Raw genomic sequence first — 15,965 nt, forward strand, 5'->3', positions numbered from 1 at the left:
CAAGAGCACATACAAACATTACACAAGGTAACACAGAGGCTGCAGAAGAACACAGCTATAGACAACATTAAACTAGTACTAAGATTTTTTCAATTCAATTTATTTTGTAACGCCCAAAATCACAACTGCAGCGGCCTTGGTGGGTGTTCCAGAATTATTGATTTAACCAACAGAAGATTAGAGAATCAAACAATGAAACAAACAAAAGCTGATTAAACAATGTTCACAGGAAATTAGCAAGTAGATAACTTTCCAAGCATCCCCTGTCCTTAGGCACTTTTCTTGGTGACATGAGCGGTGGAACCAACAACGCCCCCCAAGGGATGAGGCCCTGGGACAAGTAAAGCTACAATTTAACTTAAATAAGGCCTAGGTCTGGACAATAAAGAGGTGGATTTATTTCCGAAATATAATCGTTTTATTTGAATATTACAGTTTTATTTTATTACAGAGTTAAAAATAGGCATAGTTTAAGCGATTTAAAATTTAAATATTGGACAAGGTAAATGAATGGGATGAGCACACATGTATAGCAAATTTTAATTCAAACAAAAAGCAAGCAAACACTGCAAGCCATGCAAAATAAACAAACAACATCAGGCAAAGCAACAAAATAAATTACAAAATAACATACATGCGGGACGGGACTTGCCAAGATTGAAGTTGAGCCTACACAACAACCATTTGTTATTTGTAAAATGCCTTTTTGTTTAAAGTGTGTTGTGTCTGCGCCCATGCATTTATATACAGTCCAATTTTGATCACATAGAGGTTTGTCCACAGCAAGATGCGGCTGTACATTAGTTCTGGACAAAACAATGGCGTCCTCACAGGAGATGGCAGCCTGCAGAGCGGCTGCACGCCGAGCGCCTCATGCCTGTGGAACGACACATGGGCGTTACTGGAGGCACTGCGTGAGCAACGGTGTAGACTGGGCTTCTTTCCCTGGGCTTACCTGCTGGCTCTCTCCCTTTTGCTGCCCGAGCCGCCGAGGAATCCCGACAGCCCAGGGTCTGTGGCAGAATGTAAAATCAGCCGTGGCCCAAAGATCAACGCAAGCGGGACAACAAGCGTACTTACTCGAGGAGAGCCCCAAAGCCACACAGCGTGCCCAAGGCACACACCCTCCCAACACGGAGAGGCGAGCGCAGTAACATCAGGCTGGTAAAGCCCTAAACGGGAGACGGGGTTAAAATGGTCCAAGAAACTCATCACGCAAGGAAACGTGGGGACTAACCTGATTAGAACGATGGATGTGTACACGAGTTAGGGAGAATCTTGGCCCAAATCTGCTCCAGCTGTGGCACACCACGCTGCCACCAAATGCGGTTTTGTTAAGTAGTCTGTCAAAATGTGTTGGGAATGGCTGGTCAGGCAAGCCAATCATGGGTCTAATAACTTGCCAGGCCTCCCAACTTTTGTTTTCAATCATTAGATGTTGAACTTTATCTTTAAGGGCCTAAATCAAGTAAAATCAACTTTTCAGAGCTTTTAACCTTCTTACAGTGCTATTGGTACTTCCTATATGTGCCCAAAGTGTTTTTGATTGATTCCTGCAGTCTTTAGTTAGAGAACAGTCTCTATCTTTCCCCTCAGATGAGCAGACAAATGGGGGCTACTCACCAGGATGACGCGGCACGCTTCCCTGTTTCAGCCCCTCCTCCAGGAAGCACGCTGTACCTGTAACACGCTGCTGCCGCTGACACAGCTACACTCTAGGCTACGTCACGGGTTGGGTGGGGGGAACGGATCACTCGCCACAAGAGTGGGGCGAATCTCTAAGCCGTTTGTATTTCCGGGTAGGGGAGCAGGGTCTGAGATATGGATGATATTTTCTAACTACTATGTTATGGGTGTTGCACAACACTTATTATTATCAACTATGCCCTTAGGGTAGACTAGAAAACAGGAAAAATAGTATAATATAGGAGGATCTTCAATAAGTGTCTCAGTGATTATACGCATACGCCATCTTGCTATGCCCATATCTTTTTTGTTTGGTGCAAACTGAAAAATGAAATAACATCAAAGAGCTTTAAACTGTTTAAAAATTTATAATAATCTGTGTGTCAAATAAAATGCAGCTGAGCTTTTAGCTCTGAGAAGGCAGCTTAAAAACCCGACAGTGCCCCCCACTGGTGCTCTGTGTTGGACAGTAAAATATTTTTTTTAACCCAACTAAACTGTGGTTAAATATAAATTCAAAATGTATGGTGGAGTATTAAAATATTACAAAAATGTAAAAAGTCTGTGTACATGAAACTATAATTATTGTCCATCATCATATGGTCTCCCGTGTACCATACTTTTTGTATCAAGGAGTTTGCGATGGACAGTTCTTGGTAAATTTGCTTTGTAGGAACACCCGGGGGACACAGAGTCCCTCCTTCTTGTTGACTGTCTCTCTCAGGACATAGTCATTAGTGATGGACTGGAAGCCTGCGCTCTCAACCAGCTCTGCCAGGAATTCTAGAAAAACATACAACAGAATATGGAATACAAAAAATAACCTTACATAATTCTGAAAAGGGAATCAATTAAATATACTGCTGACCTTTAGAAAAAAAGTAGGACCTGGTGCCATCTTGACGGACATAAAAGTAATCCCCAAGCTTGTTCCCCGCTTTAAACCGAAGCATGGCGTGGTCATATAGACCATAATCTCTAAACAAGACCAGCCCTCCAGGCTTGACAACCTGATACAAGTATAATAAAATAAAAACAGAAAAAAAAAATCAAAGCATATTGTATTTTTTAAATACTTATCTTGTGTGCATTCTGTCTACTTACCCTGCTTATATTCTCCAGTGCTAACCTCATTTTGTCAGGATGGATGGCTGAGAGGACAAAGATGAGAGTGATGACATCGACACTGTTCTCTGGTATATGTTCTCTGAGGTCATCTTTAGTTAGATCACACTGGAAGGCACAGCAGCGCTCAGGGCAGTACAAGGGGTTTTGCTTTTAAACAACACAAAATAACAATAGAAGTTAGGCATAGATGGATTTTTTCAGCCGATGCCAAAATAATTGTCTTGCAGTTGTGGCCGATAATTCTTATTTGCAGATATTCTTATTTGCATTGAAATTGAAGTGAAGTTGTAGTTAAGTTCACATAATTCACATGTAATTCCCAGTGGAAATTTGTAAAACTAATATCGTGTGATAAATAATAGAGTTCTTAATTTAGTCTGAATTTCGCCCCCAGTTTATGGCAAATAAAAGATAACATTTGAGGTATTTTTTATCACTCACTTTGACAAATTCTACAGCTCTTGGAGAAAAGTCGCATGCATAAAAAAATACATTGAGGTCTTCTTCCAAGAGTGGAAATATGCAGTTTCCTACACCACAGCCAGCTTCTAGTAGCACCAGTTTCTGTGACTCAAACTGAAAAGAATAAAGAATGAAAAGGGGATATAAGATACAAAAACATCTCAACATAAACAAAGCAAAGTAAACAGAATAGTGAATAACTCCAAATGTTTCAACCTTTCTGCATGCTTTGAGCTCTTCAAACTCCCTTGTAGTCCAGTGCCTGTCTTTAAAGAAATTTGTAGCATTTCGCTTGTAAAATAAATCCCAGTTTTTCTGTGCCTCTGTTTCCAGCTTCATCTGTTTAAAGTCTGAAACCAAAATCGTATCGTGGTGAAGAGTTTTTAACTCCTCTTCAGTCAAAACTCTGCCTTTGGGGGACGCGGTTTGTCCTATAGCAAAAGGAGAATCTGCCATTTCTTTGTCTTTTTCTGATAGCACCATTTAAATTTGTACTTTATAATGGTTTGCATAGATTATGTGACGTGGAACGAAACAACTAAGGGCATTTTATCAGCAAAATAAAGCTTGAAAGTAGAAAAAAAAAACACTTTCATGTTGACGCCACCATCTTGTCCGGTTATATATGTGGTCCGTGTAGGAACAAAAAACGGGGTCCCCCCCAGCATGAACAACAATGAAAGAAATGCTTCAATAATGTTTAATTTTTTAAAATTGATTATGTAAAATATAGCTTTGCTGTTGTTGTAATTATATACATCTTTAAACATGTAATCAGTAGTTAATATAGCTCCATAGACCCAAAACGGAAAAGGCGTGCCCCAGTGACGTCGTTGTTGTTTTGCTAAAGATTAGCAAGCGGCTAACTGGAACCTAGTTACTTTACAGAAGTTATTGGATGTTGCTTTGAGTAGCGCGTATAAATGATTACACTCTCCGTGTGGATATAAATGCAGACATGAATGGGAGCACGAACCCGCTGCTGGATAAAGAGGAGCATGTGTTAAAGCTCGGGGAAAGCTTTGAGAAGAGGCCAAAATCCTCCTTCCACACAATCAGATGTGAGTGAGAGTGCATCTGGCGAAAGTTAAGTTTAGTGCTGAAAAAAGAATAACAGACTTATTATTTAAATAGTGTCATATGCGGATTAAGTAACACGAGATATACAACAATGTAATAAATGAGCTCTTGAGCAGCGTGTCTTGAATCAGTTTGTCCAATGATGATCCAATGATGATAGTGAAGAGATGACAAATATTCACAATAAGAATACAAACAAACAGTGTTGTCTATTTGAAGTTTTTATTTAGACAATACAGTCTTTCAATTGTCTGAAGCCATTACAGGTTAATAAAATATTAATTTCAAGTGTGGTACTTATTCTTGTTCACGTGACCATGGCGCTATGTCGTGTGTGTGTTCATTCCTAATGAAATTCATTATAGTTTCCGAACACGTTGCAAAATGCATTCAAGTTTGCCACACCTATATTATACTAATCAAAGTTATTTACACGTTTTTATTCTGTCAATACCTGTGTGCCTCATCACCATAAACTGTGAGTTATACACTATCATTCATTTTGGACACACCGTCTCATTCAAAGCTTTTTCTTAATGTTTACTTTCTCTAAATTTTAGATACCTACTAAAACATAAACTATATGAAGCAAGATGCATGGAATAATGTAGGAAATAAAACATGTTAAGTACTTCTTCAGTGGCCCTTTGCCCCTGGCCTTTTCACGTGGCTTCAACAACCACCAGTGACCAAAGGTTACTATGTTGAAGAATCTATTCATTTCACACATTTTAGTTTACTACATTCCATGTGTTCATTAATTGTTTTGGTGCCTTCAGTGGGATTCATAGTGTAAATAGTCATGAAAATATGAAAGAAACATGAAAAAGTGTGTCCAATCCTTTGACTGGTAGTGAAAGTTTGCGCTTTGCCCTTTACTATTCTTACCATTATTGTGAGGAAAAAAATGACGTTACATGTAGACATTTAGATTGTAGCAAAGATTGATTTGAAATGACAATTCGGGATTATTTTTGACATTTTTGAAACATACTGAATAAAAGTTTAAAGCTGCAAATGTGTTCAGTAGTTTAATGAACATGGGCTAATTACACAAAAACAAAAATCAGTCAATGTTAATAATATTTCTACATTTCATATGAAAGAACATCTCTTGGGAAAAAAGTCTTAATATTTTTGTTTCCAGATGATTTCAAGCCGGCTTCTATAGACACCAGCTGTGAGGGAGAGCTGCAGGTCGGCAAAGGAGATGAAGTGACCATAACACTACCTCACATACCGGTGAGAGATATGTTCAGTCCGCGTGGTAACCCATTTACAAATGCTAGAGCTCAACATGTTGTGCTGTTGTTGCAGGGATCCACTCCTCCCATGACAGTGTTCAAAGGGAACAAACGGCCCTATCAGAAAGACTGTGTGCTCATCATTAACCATGACACAGGAGAGTTTGTGCTGGAGAAACTGAGCAGCAGCATCCAGGTCAAGAAAACAAGGTACAGGGTTTGCATCTTTATTTTTATAACATTCTGTATGAAGTATTAATTAAAACTTATAATCAACCAAATCTAAATGTTCTTATACTTGTGCCTTTTGAAAAAAAGCATACATTTTTTTTAAAAGAACATTTAAATGATTTTTATAGGACATGTGTACACGGAAATAAAACCATTTAAAAAAACTTTTCACAGGCTTCTTTGGCACATTAATAATTCAAACTAAAAGCAAGCTACAAAACGCTTTGAAGATAGGATAAGAACAACTATTCAATTTGCCACTGTTGAATCTTCTTGTACAAGAACATTTACACTCCCTGTGTACGCTTCTCTGTGTGAAATGCCCCAGTGATGAATGTAAAATGACTGCATGTGTTTTGTGTGGGATTCAGGGCCGAGGGCAGCAGTAAGATCCAAGCCAGGATCGAGCAGCAGTCGATGCGCTCCAGTCAGACCAGCTCTCAGTTCCGGGCCCCCACCAAACCTGGGGTCAAGATGTCCCCCTCCCCGTCCAAAGACAACCCCTCCCCGTCCAAAGACAACCCCTCCCCGTCCAAAGACAACCCCTCCCCGTCCAAAGACAACCCCTCCCCAGAACCACAGCTCGACGACATCAAGAGAGGTGAGGAGGACCTGCTTTAGTGGCGGCACTCCAAACTGTGTCTATATTCATGTCCATTTGGTCACAAAAGGACACTTAATGCGGATGAGTGGACTTATTTTAACTGATGACGACATTCTGTGCAAGTCAGACATGAAATGAGTCAAACATCTGCCTCAAAGAACGCAAAGGTTCACTATGTAACTGGTCTAATTGCTAATCTACATCTAATTGCTTTGACTAGAATGTTCCACAGTATGGCATTTATGATATTATTATATCAATTGTTTGCAAGGTGGTTATATTTAATGCCATACTGTGGAACAATGAAGGCAAATTCAAACTAACCCTATCCAAGCAGATGGTGGAACTCCAACCAGAAAAGGTAAATCTGCTTTTTATTGTCTCAAATGTGTGACTCTCTTACATATTGCATTCTTAGTATCTTAATCAACATTAAGCACAAGTTTAGTGCTTTTTACAACTTTCAAAGACCAGAGCAGAGTTTTGTCGTCACGGTAACGCTGACAACTGACAACTAGCATACTTACAGCGCCTTTCCTCCTTCGCTGAGAATAAAATGCTTTATAATTAGATGCAGAAAGCGCACAATGGTCTAATTTTTTTTGCCAAATAGCTCCTGGTACAATATATCTGTTCTGGGGCAAAACAGAGTTTACTTTTATTACATGGAAAAATATACAGACCGTCTCTTTAAAATTAGGATTTGAAACGTTTGTAATTATACAATTACCTGGGACAAAACAAAAGAATAGACATTTAGGGTGTGAGACGTGAGCTTTTACCCTGTGACGAACTGTTTTAGTAGATGAGGTTAAACAGGACAAGTATGGCAGAGACTTGACATGGAATTAATCAAAACTGCAAATGACAGACACAACAATTTAAAACATTTACATCCCAACAATTCATCAGCTTAATTTCGGATTTTCATACAGGAAAAGATGTTTTTCTCGGCAGCTTCTTTCACTTCACGACACTTGTAACACACTTCCTGTTGTGCGTCTGTGGCAGAGCTGCGTGCAGAGGTGGAGGTGATCGAGCAGATGAGCAGCAGTGGCAGCAGTAGCTCAGACTCGGCCAGCGGCTCCGGCAGCGACAACGACAGCTCCAACAGCGACAGGGAACACGAGACCCCCAGACCACTCACCCAGACCTCGCCCACACGCCCCCTGGTGGCCAACGGGCAGGGCAACAACCAGCTCATGAACACACTCCGTAAGAAATGCACACATACACACAGCAATGTTATGTTTCCACAAAGTCCCGATTGTTTTATATGGCTGCCTGGTCTGTTTTAAGGCTGGGTCACCTCTAAGTGTGAAAGTGTTTAAATCTAACTTGTTCTTAGCTTACTAATATTCACATGCATTCATGTTTGGGCTACAATTACAACTTAAGAACAGCTTTTTCAGACAGAGAAGTGAAGTAGGGTGGACCACCAAAGGACAACCAATCAGCTCTCAGCACAAAGCGTCATATAGTGAAGCACATGTGATCTATAAAATGTTTCCCAATTAGATAAAAACAATGTGTAATACTCAACTTATTGTCAGAAAGTTATGCTTTTCTGCTGGGTAAACTTACTTTGATTATTTATATGACAAAAGTTTGGTAATTCTGCGTTAAAGCCCCAGTGCGTAACGTTTTAGCCTAAGAATAGAATTGCACAAAAGAATGGCATCGTTGTCAGCTGTTGTGGTCAAGGTTAAGTTTCCATCACAGAATTAACACTTTACTTTGGTAAATGTTGCAGAAAAATTCAAATCTGTGAGAACAATTAGCTTGCTATAGGAAGTAGATAGATTTCTTATATATTTCCTGATTTTTTAATCTATATTATTTATATCATCAATATCCTTTTTTTGTTTGTTGCTGAAGCCAAAAGTACTTTCCACAGGTATCCATCAATCATTTCCATTGATGGTGTTTTATGTCCTGCAGATACATAGTTTTAAAATGTGTTTTTTTTTTCTTGCTGATGTTTTAGGAAACGACCTGCAGCTGAGTGAGTCTGGCAGTGACAGTGATGACGACTGACCTCTGACCTCTGCCAGCCCCTCCCTTGTGATTCTGTATCTTCTCCCTGAAGCGTGTATTTATAGTAGATGTATAGTTAGTTTTATTCAGACAGATGGGTGTTCGGGTTGAGATATATCGAGGTATCTTAGTGCACTTGTATATTTTCAGTACTTAGAGCAGCTAGTTTATTTTTTACCCATATCATATATTTTGTGTTTCAGGAATGAAAGATATTAAAGGAAACCCTTAGCCTTTATTAGACATTAGAGATGTTCACACAGAGACATATGTAGGCTGGTTTTGACCTGTAGCCCACCTGCTTTATTAATACTATGGGAACATTTAATACTCTGTTTAAAATGGTTTTAACACTTTGAAAATGTTGAGAAGGTTTGTGGTCACTAAAGGTTCTTTTATGAAATCCTTTAAAACATCTTAAAAAAGTCAGAATGTTTTGCTTAATGCCTTGAATTGGGAAGATACAATTAGATGCATTTAATTACAATTGTGGAAACCCTCCAAAATTTGATATGACAAATTGGACAATTTATATAACTAAAATTACATATGCTAAGATTTAAATGTATACCAATATTTTAAATCCACTAATAAGCGTGATTTTATGATTTCATAATCCTCCTCAAGCTGGAATAAGCTATTTGAGTCAATGTGAACAAACCGTTGAATGTATGAAATATTAATCTGCAGCACCAAACGTCTCTGCACAGACTTTACTGCAACGCTTACTTTTACATCACTATATTTGGTATTTGGTGAGATATTAATGCACCTCCACTGACAGTAGTTACCTGATGGAGATGAACAAGGGCACTGTGTTTTTGAAAAAGGACATTCATTTAGTAATAGTGATGATAGCACTTCTAAATATGTTTAAATAGTACAGTTCTGTTAATGTTGTAAAGGTAAACTATCTAATTGTGACGGTTTTCTCATGACTACCCTCTAACAAAGGTGCACCGCTTGTCTCCGTGGAGATATTGCTTTATCGACAGGAAATGTTCCACAGTATGGCATTAAACTAGTGGAACATTCCAGTTAAAGCAATCTCCAAACGTTATGCAGTGCACCTTTAAAATTGTCCCTTTTTAGATCAAGATAGAACTAATGTATTTCTTTTGATGTTTACATGTTTCCTTTATCTTGAACTGAATGTGGCACAAAACCAAAGAACATTATGTCACCTCTTATTTTGGCCCAATCAAAGCTAAGAAGCATGTTATTGTCAGGGGTTTATTGTGTGTGTTTATTTGCCGGACTCCACTTTAAACAATCACAGGTATTTCTTTTGAGAATAAACGTATTACACATGTCTGCCATAAGCTGCATACACTTATCAGGTAATATCATCACTTTTGTTTGTTTTCTTTAGTCTCGTCCTGACGTTGTATTGTTATGTTTGCTGCTCCTGAATTCTTGGTGAAAAACTGTAATATTTGACTTTGTGTGGAGGTGTTGTTTTTTTCCCTTTGGTTTGCCATTGATGCGTTGGAGCTGTTTTTACAAGTTAAACTGAATTAAAGTGTGTAAAACTTTGTATTTTTCCCTTTTCATACTTATTACACATGAAGATACACAAAAAACACACATACATTTCTTCAATAAAACTGCATTTTCTATGTCAGAAAGGTCATCATAGTTGGGCAATTTCAGTATAAATTTATTTCCAGAATATAACAGTGACTAAGCCATTATGCGCTACACAATTTGTCAATATGTCAATGTTTAGGTCCAATGATGACCGCTAGGTGGCAGCGTTGGCTCAAAATTCAACCCTATTTCCTTTTAGTCCACAATCAACAACTTTCTATTCATTGTTTTACTCTTTATTTAACAAGCTTAATTTACTGATTTATGTACCACAGCAATAACAACAAAAGACGAGCACACAATTTGATTTAAAAAAAAAAGATTATATTGCTGGCCTTAATGAGTTGGGAGTCAAGTGAGACAAATGCTTGTTTCTTCTTCCGGTCAGATCCCCTTCAGACAGAGTGAGCAGACCTGCAGCACGACACAATACAGTACGATTTCCCTGCCATGGTGCAACCGTGTCACATTTGGGCAATTCTCTTCAACAAACAGAAACGAAACGACAAACACAGACATAAATAGCTTTTTCCCTTTAAATCATTTCATTCAATTCAGGATTTTGGCTCTTGCTACGACATGCCATCCGCGATATATAAATAAACAATATCAACCACAAAATAATATTAATAATAATAATAATAATAATAATAATAATAATTAGAACAATAAGGTCTGTCTGTCATATTAATCTTGCTAGCTTACAGTTTGAAATGATGGGGCACTGATGTGGTTCATATGAGGTTCTTCAAAGTCACGGAGACGCCATTTTGGCTCAAATGGGAGTCCGTATGGCGTGCTCTTTTCCTGAGGGTCCAATACGCACAAATGCAAAAGCGAGGCAGCTCTCCAGAATGGCCCCTGAGTTGGCGCTTGGCAGTGAGTTTTGCCTCCATGACCTTTGCCCTCGGAGGTCAACAAAGGTCACATCGTGTTTATACAAGAGGCGTCGCAACATCACACGTCCGCTGCTGTTCGTCATGCCCGAGTGTTCTTGTGTAGAAAGGTTCCTGAGTACCTTGGTTCCTTCCTGCCTCGTTTGGCCCCATATTTGTAACACTAGAGTCCACCGTGTGGCCCGGCTCACAGGGGTCACCGGCCGGGGCACGAGGTGGGCCTGATGCAGCGGCCCTGGAACAGCACCAGGTTGGCGGGACAGTGGCATCCCGCGACGCACGGCTTGTGACACGGGCCGATCTCGTTCCAGTTGTCGCAGGTCTTGGTGCAGCCCGGACCGCACGTGTCGTAAACGGCTCCGTGTTTACACTGAGTGGCTGAGAGAGAGAGACGTTTATGTGTTTACGCGTTTTACCATCACACGTCAACTTTTAAAGGGGACATTATGCAAATTCAACTTTAATGAGCTTTGAACATTGCTTCAACAGTGTTTCCTCATCATTAGTTCACCCAAAGTTGTGTTTTGAATGATTCATGCTGTTTTCACCTACCTTCTAGCCCCGCCCACGTCCCTGAACATTTAAAATCTGAGTGATTTTGTAGCGTAGGGTTCTTATGTAAATGAGTTCTGAAGATTAGAACAGCTGAAGCTAGAATATACAATAAATAAGGGTATTTTTTACAAACTAGTGTTTTATTTTTTACTGTCGAGCACGGTCATAGTAAACGTTAGGAACAGGGCATGGAATTACTGAATTAGAAGCCATCATAAACTTTTGACGTCAATTAAATCTGAATTTCTTTCTTTATAAAATACCGTAGCTCTAAATACTATATAATATCGTAATGTTTCTCTCTGGTAAACTCACCGACACAGGCAGCGTCAGGCTTCCACAGCACAGGGACGCCCTCCCGCTCACACGCTCGACTGTAGGCGATGAACGACTCACAGTAACAGTTCTTATGGACCGGGCACTCACACATGTCTGTCACACATGACCTGGACATACAACAAACATCAATATTATTTTGTTATTTACGTCACTTTATCACCATGTTTATGCTGATATGTGTGTGTAATGTTGGTGCATGGTCGACAATTTTAGCCAAATTGTGACACTCATGTTAAAAGCTTGCAAGAAACTGTACGCAAAAATGTATAAATAATAAGAATCATTATCATCAACATCAAATAATAACTTAATAATAGCATAATAGTCAAAACAAATAGAACTGTTAACCATGATACTGTATGTGACTATTAAAGTTATATGATATTATTATATTGGTAATTAAAAACAAAATACTCCCACCTATTCACTGCAAAAAAGACAATTTCAAACATTAAAAAACATTACAATAACTGGAACTGAATGAGGAAATTTGCCATTGGAACGAGTATCATTCGACTGAAAAGAAATAGAATAACCCATACCTGTAGAAGGATGTAAAGTCCACCACTCGATGACACTTCTGAAACTCCCAGGACTTGATCTTCTGACACTCGCGGTGGGCTCGGAACTTGACTTTGACGCTGCCAGGACAGAGGAAGGAGGTGGGTCGTCTGGGTGGGTGCTGTTGGGAGCAGACCTCGTTTCCCTCCACCCTCCACGACTCGGCGAACTCGTCCACGTCGAACTTGAACTGGCCGTCCCCGCCCATGGTGTCGTCCCTCTTCTGACCGTTATAGTTCCCGCAGAGGCCACAGAGACGCCCGCGCAGGTGAGGGGCGGCGACCACCTCCACAAAACTGTCCCCGTCCCATGTGATCTCCAGGCCTGTACAGAGAGGAGAAGGTTAAATACACTGAGGACAAAAAATAATCATATATAATGAAATAAAATGTATAATGGATTGTTTTTTTTAATATTTCATAAACATTTTCTATCATTGGCATCCGATATTAAAAGGTACCCTATGGAACTTTTCAGATGTTACACTGCAATGCATTACAAACATATTGCCATGGAGACAGGCAGGGTACTAGATTATTATTATTATTATTATTATTATTATTATTATTATTATTATTATTATTATTATCATTATTATTATTATTATTATCATCATTATCATTATTTATCTTGATGCCAATTGTAATGTTAATTAATACATTTTTAAAATATATTATGTTTACTTTTTGGGGGGGTTCTTATGCCTAGTGTCAATTGTCCAATCAGAAAGCTGCTTTGTGAGGCTTTGTGAGGTCGTTGCGGCTCATAATGTAAAATGACTTATATAAAATATGCAGCATCACTGACTCATTTTGGCACATGTTGATCCAGGATATAACTCAATTATCTTTTATCACAACAACAGCCTCTAGAACGGTTCTTTTTGGTGGAGTGCGTCTACATGCTCAGGTCCTGGCCCACAGAACTGAGCAGCCTGAGCAGCTGACATCACCCAAACAGAACCAATGTTTTCTAAGTAAATCAAATCTAAATTACACCTGAATTACACTTTTCTGTGTGAGACGTGGCTGAAACTAGAGTGAACAGGAAACTACTCCGCATTTCAACGTCTCTTTGTGTAATGCATTTTGTTGGGATAAAGTTAGATGTTGTAGAGTGATAGAAAAAACAATATATTTGTTCTTGATGTTAGTACCATGTGTCAATAATAAATACCATCACTGGAAACGCGGCAGGTTATCACAATGTCAAGTCAGCGTTGGGTGAGAAATTACTATTTTCTATTCAAATCTGCTTGTTGTCAGACTGTGATCTTTATTATGCATATTTGACCGAAATCAGTTTATCAATAGGTGTCATTGTCATCACTGTTACTGCTAATTCCCATCTTAAACCCAGGACACTTGCAGACCTGCGATGGTGGTGAGCTTGAGCAGGTACCCGTCCAGGTCGATGTGCACCCCGGGGCCGTGGTAGGGCAGGGCGATGCGGCTGCCGTTCCTCCTCACGGTCAGGTGCTGATGGAGACCCAGCACCACACCCTCCAGCCGCACCTCCACAGACTGAGTCCAGGAGAAGGAGCGCGTCCGCCGGGCATCGTTCTTCACAAGCACCTGGGGAGAAAACATACAGTCACTTCATCACAGTCATCCCAGAATCCCAGAGCTAATCGACGGTATCTGGATGGCCTTCTTTGGGTGCCAGGAGGTTCACACATTAGATAGTTTTATTGTATAAAGTTATATGTGGCTGTGCAGCTTCCTACTTGTGTGCCCTGGTGCAGAGTGGAGGCTCATTATGCCCTGTGCTCATGTGATCTGATTGGTTTGTCTGTCCCTCGTGTGAGGACTGACTGGGGAAAGCGAGCCTTCACCTTTAAAAAATGGTCAGTGCTTTTAAATATAGATTTTGTTTTTATTTTCTTAAATGTCTTTTAAACGTTTCATATTTTAAAGTGTGTGCGCTGTCTTCGCTTTGCTCGCCGTCACCCTTGAAAAAGGTCTCAATCTCAATGGGTTCTAACCCTGTTGAATAAAGGTTAATAGAATCAAATCTCACCGTAAAGCTGGAGTCTGGGCTGTTGATGTTGTTTGTCACCGCTCCACTCCCGCAGTCTCTGGTCAGGACATATTGGCACGTCCCCTGGAAGTTAAAGGTCCGGCCATCGAACGTGTTGTAGTGAGGGTCTCCAAAAACGGTACACACGCCTGGCTCTGGAGAAAAACACACACACGGAAACACAAAAACAATAAGTTACTGTAAAAATTCTCCAGCTGTCAAAAAGCCGTTGTGATCCTTTCGTCTGAATATGTGTTGGCGTAAACACTGTGATGAAGCGTCAGCACTCAACTCAAATGTTATGACAAATGGGAAATGTGAGGCGGGCGTTTGAATAATTCCGACCGCTGAAGTTTATTGTGGTAGAAAACAGCTTTATCGAGTGCACTAAGAACTAACCACATGAAAACAACCTCCTCGTTTGGTCTTGCTTCCAAAATACGGTACATTTACAGCTTACAATGAATATTTGCTTCTATCAGGCAACTGTCATTTGAATTTAAACAGCCTCCGGTTAAAAGCACTGTCTGGAAAAGTGTTTATGGGAAATGCCCAGATGTTAGTGAAAGAATGGAATAAACTTCTGTATCATGTTGGCCTTTTTTTTTTTTTTTTCTTCAAAGGCTCAGAAATTCATCAATACATATGGCAACAGCAGTTTTAGTATGAAGGATACGAATGTAATAAAACGTAAAACAGAAATTAAAGCTGTGTAAATAAAATAATGGCTCTAAAACAAACTTAGAACAGTGTTTTTAATAACTACAAAAGCACAAGAAAATTTATTTGCGTCAACGTGTTTAGCAAAACTGGCCCAAAACTCTATCTTAACCAAATTACCTGTTCCTAAACCTAAACCTAACCCTAATCTAATCTTTAATTGATTGTGAAAAAATATGTTTAATAAACATTTGCTAGCATAGCCACCAATGCAAAATGGCGGATCTGTGGCAGAACTGGGTTTGTCTTCTTCGCTTTGCAGGTACGTTTTATATTTAGGCTTAAAGGTTTTCTTCAATCTTTATTTTAGATGCATAGGCTGTTATAATGTGCCAATTCAGTCCTTACAAGGTTAGCGACATATTTAGCTGATTCTTATTTTAGCTCTGTTAGCTAACGTAACATGGGGTCTCGTACATGTTTGTTGTGGTTGTTTGTTTTTTAACACAAATCAATTTATGCTATAGCAACACACAGAAATCCTATTCCGTTACATGGTCCAGTAGTCAGAGTACTGTATTCTGAATACTTAAAAAAAATACAACAAAATAAAAGCAACGTAGGATTAGAACATAAAAGCTTGATTTACCATGTATTATGAATTTATTAATCACTAATTAGACAAGCAAGAGAAGTGTTTTTTCTATTTTTCAGATTATTACACTGAAGTTTAAAGCCAGTATTTATTTTCTTTTAGTAAATTAAGCATGATACCAATAATTGTACCCAATTATCCCAAAAACATGTATGTTGGATATTTTCGGTACACGTTTTTAGTTACTTCCCAACACTGTACGTTTATTTTTGTTCACA

The 15,965-nt window shown here is 39.2% G+C and overlaps 3 protein-coding genes across 4 annotated transcripts in view; 1 reads left to right on the plus strand and 2 right to left on the minus strand.

Annotated features, from left to right (window-relative positions):
• Nucleotides 1-2,281: 2,281 nt before the first annotated feature.
• On the minus strand, nucleotides 2,282-3,822 carry mettl6 (methyltransferase 6, methylcytidine). The gene is made up of 5 exons (XM_072461269.1): nucleotides 3,493-3,822; nucleotides 3,256-3,390; nucleotides 2,791-2,961; nucleotides 2,555-2,696; nucleotides 2,282-2,469 (listed from the first exon to the last, which is right to left on the minus strand). Exons 1-5 carry the CDS (start codon nucleotides 3,757-3,759, stop codon nucleotides 2,315-2,317), a joined length of 870 nt encoding a protein of 289 aa, XP_072317370.1. The 5' UTR covers nucleotides 3,760-3,822; the 3' UTR covers nucleotides 2,282-2,314.
• Nucleotides 3,823-4,086: 264 nt separating this feature from the next.
• Nucleotides 4,087-10,009, plus strand: eaf1 (ELL associated factor 1). 2 transcript variants are annotated; one of them, XM_072460113.1, is made up of 7 exons: nucleotides 4,087-4,337; nucleotides 5,504-5,598; nucleotides 5,674-5,810; nucleotides 6,203-6,310; nucleotides 6,374-6,432; nucleotides 7,447-7,650; nucleotides 8,423-10,009. In XM_072460113.1, exons 1-7 carry the CDS (start codon nucleotides 4,235-4,237, stop codon nucleotides 8,470-8,472), a joined length of 756 nt encoding a protein of 251 aa, XP_072316214.1. In that variant the 5' UTR covers nucleotides 4,087-4,234; the 3' UTR covers nucleotides 8,473-10,009. The 2 variants fall into 2 exon arrangements, with proteins under 2 accessions (XP_072316214.1, XP_072316213.1); XM_072460112.1 differs by having other exon boundaries at nucleotides 6,203-6,432.
• Nucleotides 10,010-10,286: 277 nt separating this feature from the next.
• bmper (BMP binding endothelial regulator) overlaps nucleotides 10,287-15,965 on the minus strand; it is a 37,617-nt gene continuing 31,938 nt past the window's right edge. Inside the window, exons 12-16 of the mRNA XM_072460111.1 lie at nucleotides 14,433-14,587; nucleotides 13,786-13,987; nucleotides 12,395-12,737; nucleotides 11,829-11,959; nucleotides 10,287-11,336 (exon numbers count right to left, since the gene is read on the minus strand). Coding sequence (XP_072316212.1) covers nucleotides 11,155-11,336; nucleotides 11,829-11,959; nucleotides 12,395-12,737; nucleotides 13,786-13,987; nucleotides 14,433-14,587 — 1,013 coding nt within the window. The 3' untranslated portion in view covers nucleotides 10,287-11,154. The remainder of the gene's footprint in view (nucleotides 11,337-11,828; nucleotides 11,960-12,394; nucleotides 12,738-13,785; nucleotides 13,988-14,432; nucleotides 14,588-15,965) is intronic.

This window comes from Eucyclogobius newberryi, unplaced genomic scaffold, assembly GCF_026437365.1.
Source record: "Eucyclogobius newberryi isolate DKJ021-1_F unplaced genomic scaffold, fEucNew1.0.hap1 SCAF_3, whole genome shotgun sequence".
Lineage (NCBI taxonomy): Eukaryota > Metazoa > Chordata > Actinopteri > Gobiiformes > Gobiidae > Eucyclogobius > Eucyclogobius newberryi.